Below are 21,477 nucleotides of genomic sequence, written 5' to 3' on the forward strand. Positions count from 1 at the left end.
GAGTAACAATGAGACAACGACCTCCCAGTCGGGCATTGCCCCCCACCCCTTGCATTTCTAAGACAGGTGGGTTTATGGGTATAGCAAGGTGTGAAAATTTTAATCTCCAAAGCTGAGTCAAATGTGAGACCTCCCTCTAGCACAACAGTGCTCAACATTAAAGGTAGTGTATGTTTTAGATAACTGTATTTTGATATGATTGATTTCCTTTGTATTTTATTTTATGCATTTAAAAACAGCATTCTAAGATGCGGTTAACAGTTTTCATCAGACAAAAGAACCCTTGCTCCACAGCAGCAGATGCCCCCATACTGACTCAGAAAACCACAAACTAATATTATCTAGGTTGTATTATATTTGTATTTAATTTGTTAAACACTCGCCAATTCCTCTGTAATCTGGTTCCTGCAGCACTCTTTCCAGCAGCCCACTGCTCTCCAAAGGAGCTAGCCCTAAGTCAGTTGGTTGTGCCCTAAATCACTATTTAAATGCTCTTCAAAAAACATAAGTTACATGGTAGAAAATGTGTGTTGGACCTGAAAACGACCTGGGTTCAAATTCCAGCTCCTTATCTATATGACTCATTTTCTCTTACCTGCAAAATGGGGGGGGGGGGGGGGGGGGGGCGTGGGGGAGGAGAGCTGATTAGATGAAATACAAGATCCTTTACAGCTCTAAATCTATTATCCTACTTTAATTACATTTTAAAATGTTAACCAATATTTGTTCCCAATATCAGTTATTAGTGTTTCCCTCCTTAACTGAATCAAGTAAACCCCATGGGCTGCTGCAAGACCTACAATATTTCTAACTCAAAAACTGAAATAATGTAGGATTTTTTAAATTGAAGATTAACACTACCTATGCCTTTAGTCTACTCCATGTTAAAAAACCTAGAATTTTTAATTATTTATGGAAGAGTCTTCAGATTATTAATTTGTTGTTTAGTGTTCCTGACTAACGGTTACATATGAAGTCATTCTCTAATTATAAAGTTCAATGAAATGTTCTTGCTTAGACAGGTCAGAAAAATCTTGATTCCTTCTTAAATTTATGTTTAAGTTCGAATTCTTTTGAGAGTTTTAAAAATTTATTACATTTTAATTACCTGTATGTCCTTTGGGCCAGAGCTTCTGCACACACCTGCCAGGCATCTGGGGAAATCTTTAACTGTTCAAAATAGGCCAGAGCCTACAACAATAACAACATAAACAAAAAAGAAAAATTTGCTTAGAATTAAACAAGATCAGTGTCCCACTATTTTCAAAACAAAAATTCAGCAAACATCACCTAATTAATAGTGAATCAACATTCATTACAACTTCCTAGGCACCAATTTGATATCTAACTTTATCTAAATCTAAACATCTAATTTTATAACTTACAAGTTTAAAATAAAAATAAGTGTGTTGAGAATATTAACAGTCGTATCTCTCCTAAACTTTACCACTAATAAGCATCGGTTTGAAATCCTAGCCCTTTTTGTGACCTGACCTAAGAATTTTTAATAGAATATATTAATAGGAAATCAGCAATAAGAAGAGAATAAAAAATCTTATAGTGCATCATTTGAGCTATCATAGGATAGAAGAGGAAATGTCTTATGTCACAAAATGTGTTAACTCTCTAGAAAAAAATTAAAACTCTAAAAAAAAAAACCAGAATCTGGGAGGTGTTACTACCGAATGCCAGTTATCTTTGAATGGTTAAAGCTTTCGTTTAGAGTATCTTTAAAGATGGGACATGGAGGTGTTATTCAGGCCCTGGTCTTGGGCATACTGTTGCTGTCAGTTCTACTCATCACCAGAACCAAATAAATCTTTTTTCCTACTCTCCAGTTAAAACAAGGGAATTCTTTCTTCTCTCCTAACTCAGGAGCAACACATGGGATGCTCAGAGCCAGAGCTTTAAATCAACAACATTTCACAAGTACATATGGACAGAATGCATGGGAATAAATTTTACATTTTGTGAAACTTGCTCCAAAGAGTAGTTGGGGATAGGGGGAATAGAAACAAGATTTTAAACTCTGACAGCATGACTAAAATTCTGAAATAACTAAAATAACAGCTATCATAACAACAAAGAGTTGCCACTAATATCTGTCTTGTACAACTGTGAGTCAGTATGATTTTATGCATTGTGTAATATTGCTGTTTCCAAAGAGCAGCATCATCAATTCAATTTATAGCACAAAGCATCATGTGAAAGCAGGGAGACTCAATGAATGCTACTTGATAAAATGACCCAACGGTGGCTGGATACAAATGGTGCTGCTTTAACCCATTACGGGCAGTCAGGGATCTCTGCAAACTGAGATAATCTGGCTGATCTGGAGCCATAAAACTCAAACAGCTGAAATTGTCAGCCATCTCTCCAGACAATGTATGACAGGCAACACGAAGTATTCCTTCTTAAAGTGACCTGACAAAATATTTCATTGTTTAACTTGTGACTTTTTAATTGCTCTCCCCCCTCCAAAAACACTGAAACAGACAATGAGATGGCTCAGGCAGCCACATTTGGCAGTGTACAGAGCACTGAAGCTGGAGTCAGGAAGACTCATCTTCCTGAGTTAAAATCTGGCCTTAGACTTTTCCTAGCTGTGTGACCCTGAGCAAGTCACTTAACCCTGTTTGCCTCGGTCTCCTCATCTGTAAGAGGACCTGGAGAAGGAAATGGCAAACCACTGCGGTATCTTTGCCAAGGAAACCCTAAATGGGGTCACAAAGAGGTAGACATGACTGAAATGACTGAACAAAAAGCAATGAGACTGAAGTAAAGAAATGAGTTTCTATAATTCCTTTCACCCACTTTTGTGGTCTATACTAGACATATCTTGTAATCACTATCAACCAGAACATCTCCTTTACTTCTCTACCTTTTTCCATTTAATTCTAGCATACAGACTTGTATGCAGCTTCTTAAAAAGTTTTCATGCAGCGTGTAATCTGGGATCCAGAAGATGTTTTAAATTTGGATTTCATTTAATCTCCTGTGATAACTTAAGCACTAACTAATCCTGTGACACTGATCAGGAAAGTAACTGCACTCTCCTTTCGCTTCAAATGATCTGTAGTCTCCCCAATATAGGTACCACGACTGTTCTACCCCTTAGAAGCTGACTCCAAGTGCTTGGAAAACTGGTCACCTAGTAATCAACTTCTGATAATGACACTGTCTCAATTTAGCTAGTCCTTGTCATAGCCTCTTTGCCTCAAGTGTCTTGAGCTTGGTTGAGAACTGCCATAGCTTGTACTCTGCTGGAGGAGCCACTGAGAAACCCAGGGCTACCTGGGCCTTGGAGGACATTAGTGGAAGAATTCCCTACTAGCCTATTGAAAAATTCACTGGGTGTCTTATATGCAAGCAATGTTATATTTTAAAAAGGGGAAAAAGACATCTGTTCAAGTAGAGGACAAAAATGTGACCAGAATGAGATTAGTCTTACTGTAGTTGGCTGTAGTTATTAAATACCCTGCGCATATGGTGCCACCCATTGCAATTGGAAAGAGAAAGAAGAAAAAGAGAGGAGGAGTGGGAAGGAAGTCCCTCTTTCCTCCCACATAGCCTAAGCTTCAAAAGGCCTGAAGGCTTTAAAAAATTAATTACATTTGTTCTTAAAGCCTTTTTTGGATCATGTTTGCATTTAGGATTAGCTTATAGTTTGGGTTACTTAAAACAACACTATTAGATGATTAAGTTTCCTAACTACAATACCACCTCATTATTATATTATTCTTTGGAGTCACATCAAAGAACCATTTTACAGCTGACACAACCTTTGAGGTGATTCAATAACTAAAATTCTTAGAATAGAGTCCAGGACAAAACCACCTTTTGTCAAATTCTACTTTCTGCTGGATATTGACATACCAAGATACAGATTTATTTTAAATCATCTTACGTTGTATATGAAAGACATTAATTCAATGAGATAAATTTTACCAAAATATTAGATTTATCCGATATACAGCAATTAAGTGATTCTCTAGACCAGGTTAAACATGGGGGAGAAAAGCGCTTCAGCTATAGAAGGGTCCCTTTCTATCTTTAACAATTTAACAATCTGCAATCTTAAATAGAAAAAAGGCAAGGATACAGTCTCATTAATGCCCTGTCTTCCAATAAAGGTCAAATTTCTATACCTTCAAGCAAATCTTTATGCATTCATTCAAAAGGACAAGTCACGGTTTTACTTCAGCACTCCCAATGGAGCAGACTTCAAAGCATCTTGGTCATTATTAAGACTTTTCTACACAAATATTCATTATTATTATTTACATGAAAAAGATAGTACCATATGATAATAGATTAGTCTAACCCTCAATTATCTAATAGTATCCACAATTATGCCGCACTGTAACACTTAATTTAAAGAAATTGGACAAATTTAACATACCCTTTGTCTGAAGTCCGCATCAGCATTTGGATTTAGCCCTAAGAGGGCCTGTTCATCCATGCCTGCTGCTATACTCTGAGTTTCGGAATCTTATTAGGCTTGCCCCCTGATCGCACGGTAGAATTCACAAACATCTGCAGACAAAAAAAATAATTGAAACAGTATTTATATGCAAAAAAGATGCTTGTCAAAAGAATTACATGCTTTATTAATTAAATTAAATGTAATTTATAATGGTGAAAAACTGTAAAAAAAAAAGTCTTTTAAAATGAAAGCCTGTACATGGATTTTTTATTAAGTTTTTTTGTTTCTATGAACAAAGATGCAGGTTTATATCAAGCTAGAATAACCAGATTTTAAGAGGAAGTACTAAATTCTCAGTTTACTTTATAAAAATCTAACAGACAATTCTCCATTATTTTGTTTTTCCAAGGTATACTTATAAGTAAATGTAAAAACGTATCATAGATGGCAGTTCTCTGGTATTTCCCAGGACTCTACTCAATAACTACAGTAAAGTTAGTTGTTTAATACTTGAAATTTTCACAAAAACTATAATACAGTGAAAAGAACTCAAGAGTCCCAAGTCAGAAAACACAAATTTGAATTCTGGCCTTGCCGCACATTAGCAGCATGGCTGAGGAGAGTCATTTAATTTTGAGATTAGCTTCTTCATCTGTAAATGGAGATAATATCCTGTACTACCTCATTTGGTTACTGGAAGGATCAAACGTTAAATTGTGTAAAACCTAACGGGCTCTATCAAGTGTGTATTATTACACAATCCTGCCCCCTCTCTCCCTGGAATGAAGCAGCACACAGAATATGGAGGCAGAGGGCCTGGATGAGGGTCCCAGGTGTTCTCACTACCTGTTTGACCTGGAACAACACGCAACCTCTCCAAACCACAGCTTCCTCACTTGCAAAATAAGGGGGTTGGGCTGGATGATTCCCAGCTCTAAATCCGTGAGCAATTCAAGAGTTAAAACTACAAATATTTTTTCTCAGACACTCAAATCCCAAACCTGTCAATCAGAGTAGTTGACAAAGAGTGTGCATGATCTGTTGCATTTCATTTCCTGGTAGAGATGTTCATGAGTAGTCAAGTAAAAAGAAATAGGAGAACCAGGACCTCATTAAGTAACCCCCTAGATAATGGACAATTAATTCTTAGAAAACTCTTACTGAAATTGTTCTTGGCTTTTTCCTCCACCGGGTAACACTAGAGTGGTCATATAACTCTTACAAAAACTTAAAAAAACCCACAGAATCAGAATTCTTAAAACTTACAGTTAAATAGAATATCTTATAGTTCCTTATTAAAATGCCACTTAAGTAATTCTAACCATCAATTTTAACAGTTCAGTGAATGATTAGAAAGGCTAGTTTAGTGATCCAGAGGTAAAGCAAAAGAAAAAATATGCAATGTGAAAATAATTATAATAGTCACTAAGATGGCACCTCTAATTTGAAGGCCCAAATGGTGTAAGTACTGAATCACTTCTTTTTTCACAATTATGAAGCCTGGCACACTTCTCGGTTACAGAAATGAGATCTTCCTCTAGTACAGGAATGGGATGAGACTAAAGGGCAACGTCAATGTTAAGAAAATACACATAAGTACTTCAATACTGTAAGTTCAACAAAGTAAGTTGATGAGCTACTTGGACTAGAATCAGAGAAGGCAGACCTTGGATGATAAGAGCTTCTCTCCACTTTTATTAACATGTGAACAGACTATAGAAGTAGGCATGTGTTGAAAAGTCTATCAACTCTTTGCAGCCAGTTTTTGGCAGAGTATCAATTGTCTACAGCTAAAAGCTGAGGAGCACTCTGAATTTACTCTGTAGTACACAAGCTTAAAAATGCAGTCACCCCAGGAAACCTAGTATTTCCATTTTTATAGTCCAAATTCACTTAAATAACAGAAATAAGTATCTTCATTTTTCCTAGTATTTCATTAACAAAAAAAAAAAAATCAAAGGATAGGGATCATATGCCTTAAGTTTTGTCTCAAGTAACTATATCTCCTTTTAGTTCACTAAAACATTATCCATTAACTGGAGGTGGGTCAGGTAGAGGCTATTCTATCACTTGTTGGGAACACTGGAAAGGGAATTTGGGCTTCAAATGACCTCTAAGGTTCGATTTCTTTCCATTACTTTGATAATTTTCCTACAGCAGCCTCTTCTATCAGTCTTTAACTGAACTATAAAGGATGCAGAGGTCTTTATTACAGTAGGCCATACATGTATAAGCAATGTGAATCTAAAATCACTGGCCTCTATCTTTTGCCGGGGGTGGGGGGTGGGGGGTGGGGGGGTGAGAAAGGAGCCTTAGATCCACAGCACCTAACTGCCTTGCTGGTTTCCTGGAAATTTTCTAATTTTCAGTCCTCCTTCTTTAAAATGGGGGAAAGAAATATGGATCCCTCATGAAAGCAAACAGGCACAGTGTTAAGAGTGTTTCTTGGATTTGGAGGAGTCAGAAAACCTGGCTTTGGATCCCAGCTCTTATTAACCTGTGTTATTTTGGGTAAATCACCTAACTTATCTAGGCCTCAGTTTCCTTGTCTAAAAAATGATGGGGTTGGACTGGATGACCTTCTAAAATCCTTCTAAAGCTAAAGATGGGAACACAAGAAGAAAAATACCAGCAAAATACTTAAAGGCTGAAATTGTGATCTTGGGAAAATGACTTCTAATCTATTTATAGGATTACAGCATCTTAGTTCTAGATTTAGAGCCAGAAGGAGCTTTGGAAATCATTCAGTATAATCCTCTCATTTCACAGATGAGGAAACTGAGGCCCAGGGAGGAGAAAATGTGACTTGCCAAAAGTCACACAGGCAACAAGTGCTTCCAGGTGATTCCGTGACTCTTAAGTTCAGTATCCTTTCCACAGCCCTTTCCACAAGGTAGAATGATGTACACTTGGCCTTTTATAAGACACCAAAAAAAAAAAGCTCTAAAAAAGGGGGAAAAACACCTTGACCCAATTGCCAGTGCTTACCTGAAAGAAAATAATTGCTAACGTTTATACAGGCTTTAAAGGTTGGAAGGTCCTTTCCCACATTATTTCAATTGATCTTCACAGCAACCTTATCAAGTTAGGAGTTTTTATGATCCCCATTTTATGGATGATGAAATTTATGGGAGGATCAAGTCCTGCAGTCAACAAATATTTATCATTTATTTGGTGACTTGCCCAGGGTCACACACAACTAGTGGTCTGAGGCTGGAATAGAATTCAGATCTTTCAAACTTCAAGGAGCATCTAGCTGCCTAAAAGGTGGAAATTATTCATTGACAAGGCTAATCAAGAGCTCACAATATACCAAAAAAAGTATACAAATATAATTATTACAAATTCAACTCCTCCTTTTTTGGGGGGGGAGGGGGTAAAATTCTTGGGAGAAAAACCTAGTGGTTACAAGAATAAAAAACTACATCACTCCCAAGTTGCAGGTGATGATAATAAAGTATGATCTGTTGTCTGATTTAAACCACAAAGTCCTGACACTTTTAAAAACATCATTAGCACCTCAACCATTATCAATAACCAAATCCCTTGGGAAGAAAAACTAAAAAAAAAAAAAAAAAAACCTTCCATACTGCGGCGAAGGTTCTTTAAAGTCATCTTGGAGTGTTGTTTTGGTTTTTTTTTTTTAAACATCCCATCATTATCAGAATGACAAGTTTATAATTGTCTGGATGCGACTACCATAAACCGCGTGTTCCTGTCTTCCCCGCTCCCCTCCCTCCCCCATCCCAGGCGACTAATGAGCACTTTCGGAGGCCCAGGACTCGTTTTTCTGGTTACGGGAGCATCTTATTTACAACAAAAAATTAGAAAAAGGATGGAAAAGAGAATTACGAGAGAGCCAGGACCCTGCGTGGAATGTTACAGGGCGCCCTCCCTCCTGTCCTCGGGGGTTCCCTTCCAAGAGTGGAGGGATCCAGTTCCCCAAGTCTCGGGTGGGGCAGGCTGCGGTGGGGACAGGGGGCTCCACGTGCTGCTCGCGTGGGAGGGGGAAGCGATCCGCCGACACCCACCGGATAGCCCCGGGCCCGACCGCCCGGATAAAAAGGGCCGGGGGGTGACAGTCCTGACTCCCGGAGCGGCGGGGGAGGGGAACACCCCCGGCCCTCCCCTGGCCCTCCCCCAAGGCGAGCCTACCTTCCCCGGCCGGTCACTCCATCCCCTCCGCGCCTTGTTCAGCCCCGGGAGCAGGTCGCCACCATGGAGCCGCGGAGGAAGGGAGGCGGCGAGCTCCGCAGCCCCGGTCGCCGCTGGGGGCCAGCCGCTCGCAGCTCCTCCGAGTCTCCTACTGCGTGGCGCCCGACGAGCGGGCGGGGTCACCGCCGCGGCAGGAAGGGGAGAGCGCGCGCCGCGCGAGCCCCAGGGCACCCACGCCGCCGCCGCCGCCGCCCCCCACGCCACCGCCTCCTCTGCAGCTCCCGCTCCGACGAGCTCTTCTCGCGGAAATCCAGCTCGGGCAAACGCTGGCAACCTCATGGGCGGCCCCGATCGCGGCCCGCGGGGCGGAGGAAGCCTACGACTCCCAGCATGCCACGCAGCGAAGGATGACGGTTGTTCCGGGAAGGAGGGTGCAGAGCGGGGGAAGAAAACTCGCCAGTCTCTCCTCTGTGGCTTACCACGTGGTAGCGATGCCTTCTGGGAAATGTAGTATTCGTCTCTGCCGCCTCCCCTAGCCCCTGAGCCGCTTGGGTTCTTAAGCGCATGCTAGCAGTGCACCTGCGAAATACAGAATTCTCCCTTGACTTCCCGCAGACCCTAGACAGCACGGGTTTATGAGCGCTGTGCCTTCTGGGAAATGTAGTATTCTTCCACCGTCGCCACCTCCCCAGGCCCCAGATCTCCCGGGTTCATAAAGGCGTGCCTGCTGTGCCTTCTGGGAAATGTAGTATTCTTCTCTACTCCCACCATTCCCGCCCCCACCCCCACCCCCACCCCCAGGCTCTGCTGAGCGCATGCCTGTGTGCAGTTGGCTGACTTTTACAAACTCGTAAGGAAGCCCCGGTAACCGCCTTGAGCGCACGTCTTTCTGTTCCGTGGCCACAGATGGATTCTCAGGCTCCATGGAGATTTCATGGAGATTCACAGAGATGGACACAGAAGGAACAAATACATCCTGGAAATGCAATTAGATGCACACGCCTTACTCATTCACTCAAACACATATTAAGCAATCCGTGTGATTGCTGGCAAGTCAAGTAAATAAGCATTAAAATAACACCTACTATGTGCTAGGGCACTGTGCAAGGCGGTGTGTTAGGCCATGAAGAGAGAGGTGCGTTGGCTGGTAAATACTTAACAACATACCTGTTGAGAAATCTAATTAGATGAAACGTCAAGTTTTCCTGTCTTTAAGATCATTTTTCATCTCTCCATGTTTGGTGATTAATTCATTTTAAAAGGGAGAGTTGAAAAGCACCCTTAGCCTTCATGCTTTATTCTCTTCAAAACAACTTCAGCGTGCAAGCAGAAATTTCTCTTCTCTCCTGCCTCCCACCTCAAGCCAACACCCTGGGAAGCAACTCTTAAGAGATGTGACCTGACTACTGCTTCTGCAGGTGCGCAGGCCCCTACCTCCTCAGCGAGCACACTACTGAAAACCCAGAAAAGAGAATTCTTAACACCAAAGTTCTTGGCATTGCCAAATGGTTCAAGATCGGAGACTAATGTTATCTTATCAGTGGAAGGGTCTTTGAAAGTGCATAACTGCCATCTGTTTCGTTGTTGTACTCTAAAGACCATGGTTTTGACTGTTATAAATACCCAAATTAACTATAAAAGACACATGAAGAAATATGCTATCTTCATCCAGAGAAAGAACTGATAAAAAAATAGAACTGATGAATAAAAACTGATAAATAATAGAATGATTTTACATATATAAATATAATATATATAATTAATATTATAATTAATATATAATTAAATAATATATATAATATAATATAATAAAATAATAATATATATAAATATATAATATAATTATATATATAATATATATATATAAAAAATATTATATATATATATATATTTGTGTCTAATGGTAGCCATCTCTAAGCCAGGGAGAAGTAAAAAAAAGACATTTACATGGTAACTTTACTATATATTTACATAATAGATTTGCAGTTTCGTGTGCAATCATCTTTTTTTTTTTTGTTTATACTGTGTTACGGAAATGCTTGTTTTGTTCCATAAATTAAAAAAAAAAAAAGACCATGAGATCTTTCTATCTGACTTGCAGCAGAAACCTCAAATATGGATTATGTCTCATATTAGAATGTGAGTTCCTTGAGATCAGGGACTATCTTGCTTTGCTAAAGAAAATGCTTTTTCATTCACTTGTTTTCTAATTGCAGAATTTAAGATTTGCCGTCCAGGCCCCTCATTTTACAGTCAGAGTAATTGAAAGTTTTAAAAATTGTGACTTATTCAGAGGCAAGCAGGCAGCAAAACAGAGATCCTTAACTTTACATTCAGTGCACACTTCTGCTCCTTTGGTATTGCCAACAGAACTCGATCAGTTGGACTATGCCTCTAAAATCAATCAAAATAAAAGCTGATATCTCATTCCAGGGCCAACAGCAACCTGCTTATCTTGGGAGAAATTTCTGTGTACATACCGGAGTTTCTTTGAAGAGAATAAATGGTTATGGCCAAGGGTAGTTTTAACTTCACCCTTTTAAAATGAGTTGATTAAAACTGGAGAGAAAATGATCTCAAAGACAGGAAAATTTAAAGTTTTATGTAATTAGAATTATTTGCCTTGGAGTTTAAATCTGCTGTTTTCTCAACAGGAGCATTTTTAGTGCCTGAGGCAAGCTTTACAAAAAACAGAGTCTGGAGCACAAAACAGGAAACTGGACAGCAATTCAAATTTCAAAGCCAAATTCAGTTGAGACAGAGAGGGGCCACTGAGGAGAAAACTGAGCCCCAAAGAGGGTTCTTTAAGTCTCAGCAAAAATCCCTTCTTCACAAAGGCTTTCCTGATCCCCCTTAATTCCTTCCCTCTGTTGATTATCTCTAATTTACTCTGTTTCTGTCTCCTTTGTACTTAGGTGTTTGCCTGTTGTCTCCTCCATTAGACTGAGAGACTGAGGACTGTCTTTGTTTTTGTTCTTTGTATCCTCAGCCTGGCTCAGAATAGGCACTTTTGTGATTGCTAACTAGCTGACATTGCTATTATGGAAGAAGGATGGAGGTGTTGAGGGAAAGGGATAAGAGCCGAGACCAAAGCCTAGTCTTCCGGCAATTTCCTATTTTAACTAACTATTCCCAGCTAACCAGGTGATAAACTCAGCTGTTTCTAAGCTGCTGAAAGAGAATCAGTGCTCTGAAGTTCGGTGCCCTTGGGCAAAGCTTCAGTTGTCCTCCCCTAGTAAGGTCTTTGTTCCTCAGTTCCTAGCAAGTGGGCACCAGCCATGAGCAATTGTCGTTTGTCCTTCCTTCTCGAAGAAGCTCAATAATATCATGAGGGTGATATCTTGACTTGCAAGTGAATTGGATTTCAGTGAGGCAAAGCTGTGCAAAGTCATCAGCCCTACTCTCTCCTCCAGAGTCATCAGGGTCCAGCGGGAAGACGTAGGACAAGACAGCTGGTGATGGTCCCGGATGCAGTGGGAGACCATGGCCTTTTAAAGTCAAGGTCTTTTCCAGGTCTCAGTTTATCTGAGACAACACCCATTCAGAAATGTAAAGGCTAGGTACGAACTGAGGCAGAAAATGGCCTAGTTTGCCTTCACAAAAGAATGGATCTGGGAGAGGAAGCTTTGTGGAGTCTAGTTTAAACTAAGTAGAATTGTCGATGGAAAAAAAAAAGTTACCTCACCATGAGCAATAGGATTTCATTAAAAGCCTAAAGGGCCTTTTCCTAATTTTCAAAATTCTCACTTTGTGAAAACACCTAGCTGAAGAAACAAGCAAATTGAGATAAATTCAATACAAAGGTAAGGCACCATCATTATTTGGGAAATGTTTCTTATTTTAGGGGCAACTAGGTGACACAGAGGATAGAGAGTGCTGGGTCTGGAGCAGTGGTGGGATTCAAATGAATTAACCACCGGCTCTCCGTGGAACTAAATCTAAAATTAGGTATCGGTTCTACTGAACCAGTATGAACTAGCTGAATCCCACCACTGGCCTGGAGTCAGAAAGACCTGGATTCGCATCCAACCTTACACATTTACCCAGGTGTCTGATCCTCAGAAAATCATTTTACATTTGTCTGCCTCAGTGCTTCAACTGTAAAATAGGGACATGATGATAATAGCATCCACCTCCCAGGGTTGTTGTGAGGTTTAAATGATATAATATTTGTAAAGCGCTTAGCACAGTTCTGTATGCATCGTAGTATTAAGCAAACTACTTAATAAATGCTTGTTCCCTTCCCATTTTGAAATGAAAAATTCTCTATGATTGGACTTGTTTTGTGAAAAGAGGAAGCCTAAATCTAACCTCCCACAAAGTTGGTTTAATTAATAAAAAGTTGAATTTAGATGTGTACATTATATATACATGCAACATACAACACATATGTGTACATGTAACCCCAGTCCCACAACCCATTAGTATGAGATTCTCTCCTTATTGACAGAGATCAATGACTTGAGCCTGCATTGGAGGCAGTTAGCACAAGCTGAAGACTTCAGTCTCTTCAGTCTTCTTCAAATTGTCTTCTAATCAATAGATGTTCTGCATTTGCTTCATGCTCTCCTGGCTTCTGACTCTGAGAAAGATGGATGATGCCAACCTTCTCCCTCCCCACCCAAGTTGCAGAAGGAAAAGACTGGGAAGAAGTTGACTTGAAGGAGCTGTCAGTCTCCATCATCTTCCCATCTCCAACTTGCTACAGCAGAGATTTCGGGGAACATGCCCTTGACTGAGATTTAGGATTCTGTCTCTTGGTTAAGTTGAGTTATCTCACTCCCAATGAGAGAGCTCCTTCACTCTGTATTGTCTGGTATATATTCTCCTATGTATACTTTTTCTGAGTTCTATTTTGCCTTTGACTTGGATAAATGTGGATTTTTTTTTTTTTTTTGCTAATTGATATACATGTTCATTGTGGAACTGGTATTTGGTGGAAAAGGAGTCAAACCTTGGATATAAAGCTTGAGATTCCACTTCCCCTATTAATGAAACAGTGACCAGAAGTTAGATTGAAACTGAAAATCACATTCTCTAGACTAATAATATTTAAGAGAGCAAATAAATATAATTCTGTTCTGTTACCCCCTCTCTTAGAGGAAAGCAGCTTGGCCAAACTGACTCCAACCTCCTGCTTTCTCTCCTGTCAGTAATTAAAGTCTTCTTTGGAGAAGGGTGGGAGAAGAGGCTGGAGAGGTCTATTCTGCTTCTAACTTTGGTTGATACAATGATAGCCCCAAGCTACATGTGGGGGACAGCATATACATATATACATACACATACATACGTATATGGATATGTGTGTATATATCTATCTTTAGCTATGTATCTTTAAGGGCTACAAAGCCCTTATAGATGCTATCTCAAAGAAAACAAACCCCAAAACATTTAATACCATCAAATACATATAGTAATGCATCTTAATGGAAATAAATAAGACTAAGCAGAAGTCAAATCAGACCTGTTTTAGTAAGTTAATAGATACAGTTATCTATTCCACATCTTAGGGGTCAGGGATCACAGTGCCCCGTGATCTGGAAAATCCGCATAAAATTCTTGGCCTTCCCTTCATACCAGAGAAGAAGTCTGAATTTATTCTTTTTCTCTAATGGGGTGTTTACAATACCTTATTGTAAAATTTGGGTTATTGGGTATTGGGTATTTGGGTATTTGGTCACAGGCTATATGTAGGTCAATGTTAAGTAAAAATACTTTTTCTCTGTTGTCTCTGGCCTTCGCAAAACTTCCCCAAAAGTATCATTTAATTTCTTATACCAACCCGCAATACACTGAAACCACGAAGTTGCAATGTGGAAGGGATAACTGTAACTGTAATTATCACACCATTCACACACAAATGGCTGATGGTCAACAGCTTGGAAAGCTAGTTTTATTTTTTTTACATGGGGTAAACATTATTCTTGCAATCTTGCTTATATTCAGTAAATTAAGATATTTATTCAGCACCTACTATGTGCCAGATACTGTGCTAGGTGCTGGAGTTACAAAGAATAAAAAAAATTCCTACTTGAAAGGACCTTACATTCTAATGTACATATATATGCATACATGCTTATATATTTTATATACATAAAGTTATAGTTACATAAAGTATATTTAAATTTATAAACATAAAGTTAATAAATACAAATATATACCAAGTAGTCAAATTCAAGGCAGTTTGGGAGGGAGGACACTAGTGGTAAGGAAATCAGGAAGGACTTCATGTAGGAGATGGTGCTTTCTCAAGGAAAGGAGGATGTGGAAGTGAGGAGGTACTACATTCCAGGCATGGAGAATGACCAACGTTAAGGGAACAAAGATGACAAATGGAGCCTCCGTGCAAGAGGAAGAGAGAAGGCCAGTCTGGCTGTATTGCAGAGTTCAGGAGACCTAATGTCCAATGAAATAAAAATAATTTGAAACCTAATTGTGTAATGCCTTAAAGGCTAAACAAAGGAGTTCATATTTAATCCTAAATTCAACAGGAAACAACTGGAGTTGAATAGGAGTGTCAAATGGTCAGATATGAGTTCAAGGAAAATCATTATTAATCTAGGAGGTTACTCATAAGTCAGAGGGAGCTGTCAGTCAACAAGCAATCCCTACTCTCCAATGGGGGAGTTAATAATGTGAATGAACAACTATGTACAAACAAGATACAGACAGGATAAATCGGAAATAATCATCGGAGGAAAAGCACTAGCTAATATTAAGGGGGCTTCTTGTAGAAGGTGGGATTTTAGCTGAGATTTGAAAGACAGAATTAATGAGGCAGAGTTCTGGATCTTGGGGTGTTCAAACTGGAGTCTTCATCTGTCTCCATCCCTTCCTCTCACATACCCGGGTGTAAGTCTAAAAAATGAAGGTGAATTCAAGTTCTGGTGGGACACAGGCTATGGAAGCATTATCTGTTACTAGCAAGTGTTGCTCTAGGAAACAACGTTTCAACTCTCTGTTTCTGTATCTCTGTCTCTGTCACTCTCTCTCTCCCCTCAGGGAAATCAGCCTGAAATATATCCCATCAATATTCTTTTTTTTCTTACAGAATGAAATCAATGACTTTATTTCATTTCCTTTATGAAGGTAATTTTCATATAAAATTGAGAGATGAAACAGCTTTCTCTAAGATCACTAGATAAAATGACCTAAGGTCTTTTTTTAAGGTCCTAAATAGTTCATCCTTTTGCCACCTACATGCTTCCAGAAATGCAGAACATTAAGGATGATGGGTGGTAATGTAAGGACTTAAATTCTATTAACATTCTAAAGTACCTACTATGAAGATTGAAGGGATTATATGTGCCTGAGAATGCAAAGAAAAATAAGATATGTGCCCTGCCCATGTCCCCTGTTCACAATCTAGTATAAGGGAATAGCTAGGTAAGTAATTGTGTCTGACTCTCCATGACCCCATTTGGGATTTTCTTGGAAGAGATACTAGAGTGGTTTGTCATTTCCTTCTTCAGCTCATTTTACAGATGAGGAAACTCAGGCAAACAGGGTTAAGTGACCTGCCCAGGGTCACATAGCTAGTAGGTGTCTGAGGCTGGATTTGAATTCAGGAAGATGAGTCTTCCTGATTCCAATCCCAGGGCTCTATCCACGGTGTCATCTAGCAGCCCCATAATATAAATTTGAGCATGTTAAAAAGTATTAAGAGTACCAAATTCTATGAAAGATCCAAGGAAAGAGAGATTATTTCTAACAGAGGCAGGACAATTAGGGTTAAGTGACTTGCCCAAGGTCACACAGCAAGTAAGTGTGTTAAGTGTCCGAGTCTGAAGTGTCTGAGTTCGAACTCAGGTCCTCCTGACTCCAGGGCCAGTGCTCTATTCACTGCACCATCTAGCTGCCCTACATACCTGCATTTTAAATGAAACTCCGGGCCTCCCATTTGTTCCCATTTGTTCTGTAGTTTCCTTCCTCCATGGCTAGCATACATCTGTGCCTCACTCCCAAATCCCTGATCCCTGAATCATTATCAATCAAGGATTCACCCCAATACTAAATAAACTCTAATGACTCCTTACCTCTAGGAGAGAATATAAACTCTGGCATTTAAAGCTCTTCACCACTTGATCTTTTCCTATATTTTCAGACTTCTCAATGTATTGTTCCCTTCTATACACTTGATGGAAGGAAACAAACATTTATTAAGCACCTACTATGTGCCAAGCACTGCATTAAATGCTTTACAAGCATTATCTCATTTGAACTTCCCAATTATCTCCATTTTACAATTAAGGAAACTGAGGCCAGGTGACTTGCCCAGAGTCGCATAGTGTCTAAGGTCAGATCTAAACTCAGGTCTTCCTGACTCCAGGCTCAGCATTCCATCTGCTGCACCAACCTTACTGCCTCTGGTAGTCCAGCCATTCTGCTCTATTTGCCTTTCTTTTCACATAATTCTCCATTTTCTATCACTGTGACTTTTTATCGGCTGTCCTCCTTGTCTCAATGTTCCCCTGAATAACCCCCACTGCTTAGAATCAGCTCAGTCCCTTCCTACAGGAGCTGTGGTACCCCCAGCTGCTAATCACTTCTTTATCTACCTTCTATCTACTATGCATGTATCTGTCCACATAGGATATCATACCCTTACCTGCAAGGGCTCTGCCCAAAGGAATGGCAATTTTGATTGCTGAAATCTTGAAAGATATCTTGGGGTTTTGGGGCTCGATTTTTTTCTTAAGGACCATGCGTTAAGCCCAAATCACTCTGGCTCTCATTGATTGGGCAACAATAGATCGCACTTTGCCATTGTTTGGGCCCTGATTGGCTCAGAGTGAACATAAATAGCAATTTTTTCTGTTTTGGCCAGAAACCCTGAGGGTCTTCCCCTCCCATATTGACCTTTTTTTTTTTTGACTAGGTAAAAGAGACCATTCTCTGCCTTATTTCTTACCTACTCTTAAGCACTGAATGGGTGTTGCCTCAGTCAAACTGAGACTTGTCAAAGACCTTAGCTTAAAATGGCTTAGGTCTCGCACTGTATCCAGGGCCTTCTCCAGTCATCCTCATCGATATCTTGCCACTGGATCAAGATGGCTCTGGAGGAGAAAGTGAACCTGGTGACTTTACACAACCCTCCTTCACTTGAATCTGATTCACTTGTATGTCATGGCATCACCTCCCTGATGTCATGGTTTTCTTCGAGAACGAAGGACAAACAACATGTATCCTGTATGAACCGATTTCTGTAAATATGGTCTGCATTACAATGCAAACTCCTTGAAGGTAGGGAGTAATACCAAATCTCTGCTCCCTTAGAGGCCTCTGCTGAGGAGCTTCCTGACTCTTCTGTGAGGACTAGGCAAGAACTCTTTCTCACCTTTATCCAGAAACTCAAGATTACCCCAGCTCAACTAGGGAATTCCCTTTGTTCCAGGTAAACACATTCATCATAGTCACACAGAGATAGTTTTATGTCCTTACCATGTCTTTGGAAAATAAAAGTACTTCCTAACAATATCACCCCTACCTAGGTCTCTAAAGTCCTTTTTGGGAGGGAATTTCTAAACTATATCAGGAAAAAGAAGACCTGCCAATTGAGGAGAATTTGAACAGGGTACATGAAACACTCTGAAGGGGCTGGAACCTCAAGACCTGAGATATGCACCAGGGGTGGAATAAACACCTCAAGTGGAGCAATTAGAGTTATGGCCCAAAGCAGTCCATCCATTCTAAGTCTTTCTGGAGATTGGATCCAAGAAACCATTGGAGTAGAGTATCTTTCTCCTTCCTAGGTTGGCATCATTTCATCTTGGACATGGCTTCTGAGAGGTAGGTCACATGATCCCAGCAGTTAGGGGGGAAAATGATTAAGACAAACTTCTGCCCCGCCATTTGAGAGCAAGTCAAGGATCACGATGTATAGATGGAGTCCAGTTGGGCAGAGAGAGCTGCATCATTCTCAATTAGGGGATCATATGTTCCCATGCCCAAAACAACATCTCATCACCACATACTTATAGGCAGGGACCCACTGGGCTAACAGAGAAGGGAGGGTATCAGGGATAGGAGTGGAGGCTTCAGTCTCTGACAACCTAACAACCTTTTGGTGATAGGCGTTAGCACTTGAGGGACCCAGTTGAATTCAATCTTGAATGTACCCTTTCCTTTTTAATAATAAACACCTCTCATGATCTATCTTGTTAAGATACTATTGGTGTATGACAACTCATAATGGACATCCCTGGATGAAGAGTGACAGTATGGTATTGCATTATCAGTTCAGTAGCAATCAGAGCACACAACAGGCCAGCCATTGCTTTTCAAAAGCAAATGGCAAAAAAAAAAAAAAAAGCAAATGGCAATGTTATTTGCATGCAGAGAAAGAACTAACGTTTATGTGTATACGCAGATACATATTTGTGTCTAATGGTAGCCATCTCAAAGTTGGTGGCAGGGGCGGGGCGGGAGAGTGTAAGGGGAGGGTGGAGAGAGGGGAAAACAAAGAAAGTTACATGATAACTTTGTTGTATATTTGAAAGGAATACCAAGTTGTACATAATGGATCTGTAACTTCAGGTGTTATATCCTCTGTTTTTTCTATTCCACTTTGTTGCAGAAATGCTTGTTTTATTTCTTAAGTTCAGAATTAAATTCATCATTAAAAAAATAAAAACAAATGGCCACTTCAGGAAGCTTGCATCCTTCCAGAGGCTTCAGAGTCATTTGGTCTGTCTATCCCTAGCTGGCTATCAAAGGTACCACTCAGTCTAGTCTTTATGGAAGAGACCTTCAAATACATGGGTCCCATGGAATCATATGGGCCTGGGCTAGACTACTGGATAGCTCCCATTAGTCTTCCAGAACTTTAATCTAGATCTGTTCTGGATCTCACTTGAAAGAGATATTTGAAGATATCTCAGTAAATGGGGGCCATCAGGATTCCCAGCTGGGGAATGTGAGCTCTTTAAAACCAAAGAATCTAATAAACCTCTGGACTTCCCTTTTAGATTGTGGAGAAGAGTGTCAGTGGCTTGTTCTGAACTGTTTTTAGAATCAACTGGGTTCTCCCTACTGTATTCCCAAAAATGTGACTAAGGTGGCTGGACCTGGGTTTTTATTGGATGAACTCTTATCACTTGTCCCTCATATGGACCTCTCTGCCTCTGTGACTTCATCCAGCCATGTCAACATGTTGACATGAAATTGTAATGATTTACATCAAAGCCCTCAAGAATTGGGCCCTTTTCAGGTCTCTGAGAGGCCCATCAGATTATGGTAGTACAAGGGAAACTTTACAAAGTCCTGGGGAAGGAGAATGAAGTATACTGCACTCCTTCCCAGGGGAAAGTAAACTGCTCCTGATTAATCTCAGCTATAGGGATAGAGGAAAAAAAAAACATTGTTGATATAGTCAACTGCACACTACCTCACCAAGGGGCTGAGCTACCCAATCCACTGCATTGATAAGGACAGAAACAGCTACAGCAAAGGGCATGGACATGCCAACTTTACTCATCTCCCTGTAGTCCACTTTAAGCCACCATATTTCATTTGCCTTCCGCACCAGCCTTACAGGGTTATTATAAATATGGAGAAATACTCTATTTTCCTTCATCTGCATCAATAAGAAAATATGTCCCTAGCTCAGATTCAATATCATACATAGTATGACTCAGGTTATTCCAAGACTTTCCACAATAAGTGGCATAGAAATTGCCCAAAGGACTCATGTAGATATTAATGCCCATGAGATTATGATGTCATTCTCTCAGAGGAATGTCCTCCAGAAACTCTCCTTGGAAACTAGAGTGACAGAGACTTTTTGGGGGTCTCCTGGCTACCAGTGTTCAGAAGCCCCTTACATCCAAGGGAGTGTGGGTTTTAGGAGATGTCTTTAGTTTAGGTGGGGCTTAAGGGCCCTTAAGGCCTTGGTACTGGATGTCTAGCTTTCTGGTACAATTTTATTAGCACCAGCTCCCCCTCCAGCCAGGCTACTGAGTAATTGTTTCAATTCCATGTTTCAGGAGCCATATCTAGAGCTTCTTCATAGAGAAGAGTGTTATTATTCCCCCCTTGCCTCTTTCTCCCCCCACTGTCTTTCTACCATCATGGCAGGTGCTGTACCTCTTCTTGCCATCCCCAGATTGCCATAGTGACAGTGAAGTTTTCCCAGATGGCCATTGCTATCCCAATTTCCCACTCATATTCCACCATTTGATCTTTCCATACTCCTATGGTAATGTGGCTGGGAAGGCCCATAGCTAAAGATGAACCCCACTGGTCCAGGCTCTGCTAAGAAGGCATGATCTAATTGCCTACAATGTCCACTGGTCATAGGTTATACCTCTTGCCCAATTCGTCTTCCTTATGCACTGATCAGTGAACCAATCAACCCATCGATGAGCAATTGTCTCTTTTATGTCAAACACTATGCTAGTGTCTGGGGGATACAAAACCAAAAAAAAAAAAGAGCATGTTCTGCTCTTACATTGTATTAGGAGAGACATAGATGCACATACAGAATAAATATAAGGTGGTTTTAGTACAGAAGGTACTAGCATCTGAGTACATAAGAAAAATCTTCATGGAAAAGGTAGCAATTCAACTGAGTCTTGAAGGAAGTACAGGATTCTATGAGGTGGAGGAGAAAGAGAAGTGCATTTCTGGGATGAGGAATGCTCAGTACAAAGGGAATTTGCACCCTTATGGGAAGACCAGTTTATCTAGACCACAGAGTTCTAGAAGAGGAACAATATGTAATCAGGTTGGAAAGGTAGGGCAGGGCCAGCTTGCAAAGAACATTAAAAGTCAAACAGAGGAATTTCTTTTGATCCTAGAGGTAATAGGGAGCCACTGGAATTTATTGAGAGGGGAATGACATGGACAGAATTGTGCTTAAGGAAGATCAATCTGGATGCTACAGTGGAGGAGGACAC

General features: G+C 40.3%; 1 protein-coding gene across 1 annotated transcript in view; it reads right to left on the minus strand.

The window, feature by feature from the left end:
• Positions 1–8,990, minus strand: part of XPOT (exportin for tRNA) — a 41,896-nt gene extending 32,906 nt beyond the window's left edge. The window contains exons 1-3 of the mRNA XM_036759642.1: positions 8,582–8,990; positions 4,403–4,536; positions 1,109–1,191 (exon numbers count right to left, since the gene is read on the minus strand). Coding sequence (XP_036615537.1) covers positions 1,109–1,191; positions 4,403–4,462 — 143 coding nt within the window. The 5' untranslated portion in view covers positions 4,463–4,536; positions 8,582–8,990. The remainder of the gene's footprint in view (positions 1–1,108; positions 1,192–4,402; positions 4,537–8,581) is intronic.
• Positions 8,991–21,477: the final 12,487 nt, after the last annotated feature.

This window comes from Trichosurus vulpecula, chromosome 5 (genome assembly GCF_011100635.1).
Source record: "Trichosurus vulpecula isolate mTriVul1 chromosome 5, mTriVul1.pri, whole genome shotgun sequence".
Lineage (NCBI taxonomy): Eukaryota > Metazoa > Chordata > Mammalia > Diprotodontia > Phalangeridae > Trichosurus > Trichosurus vulpecula.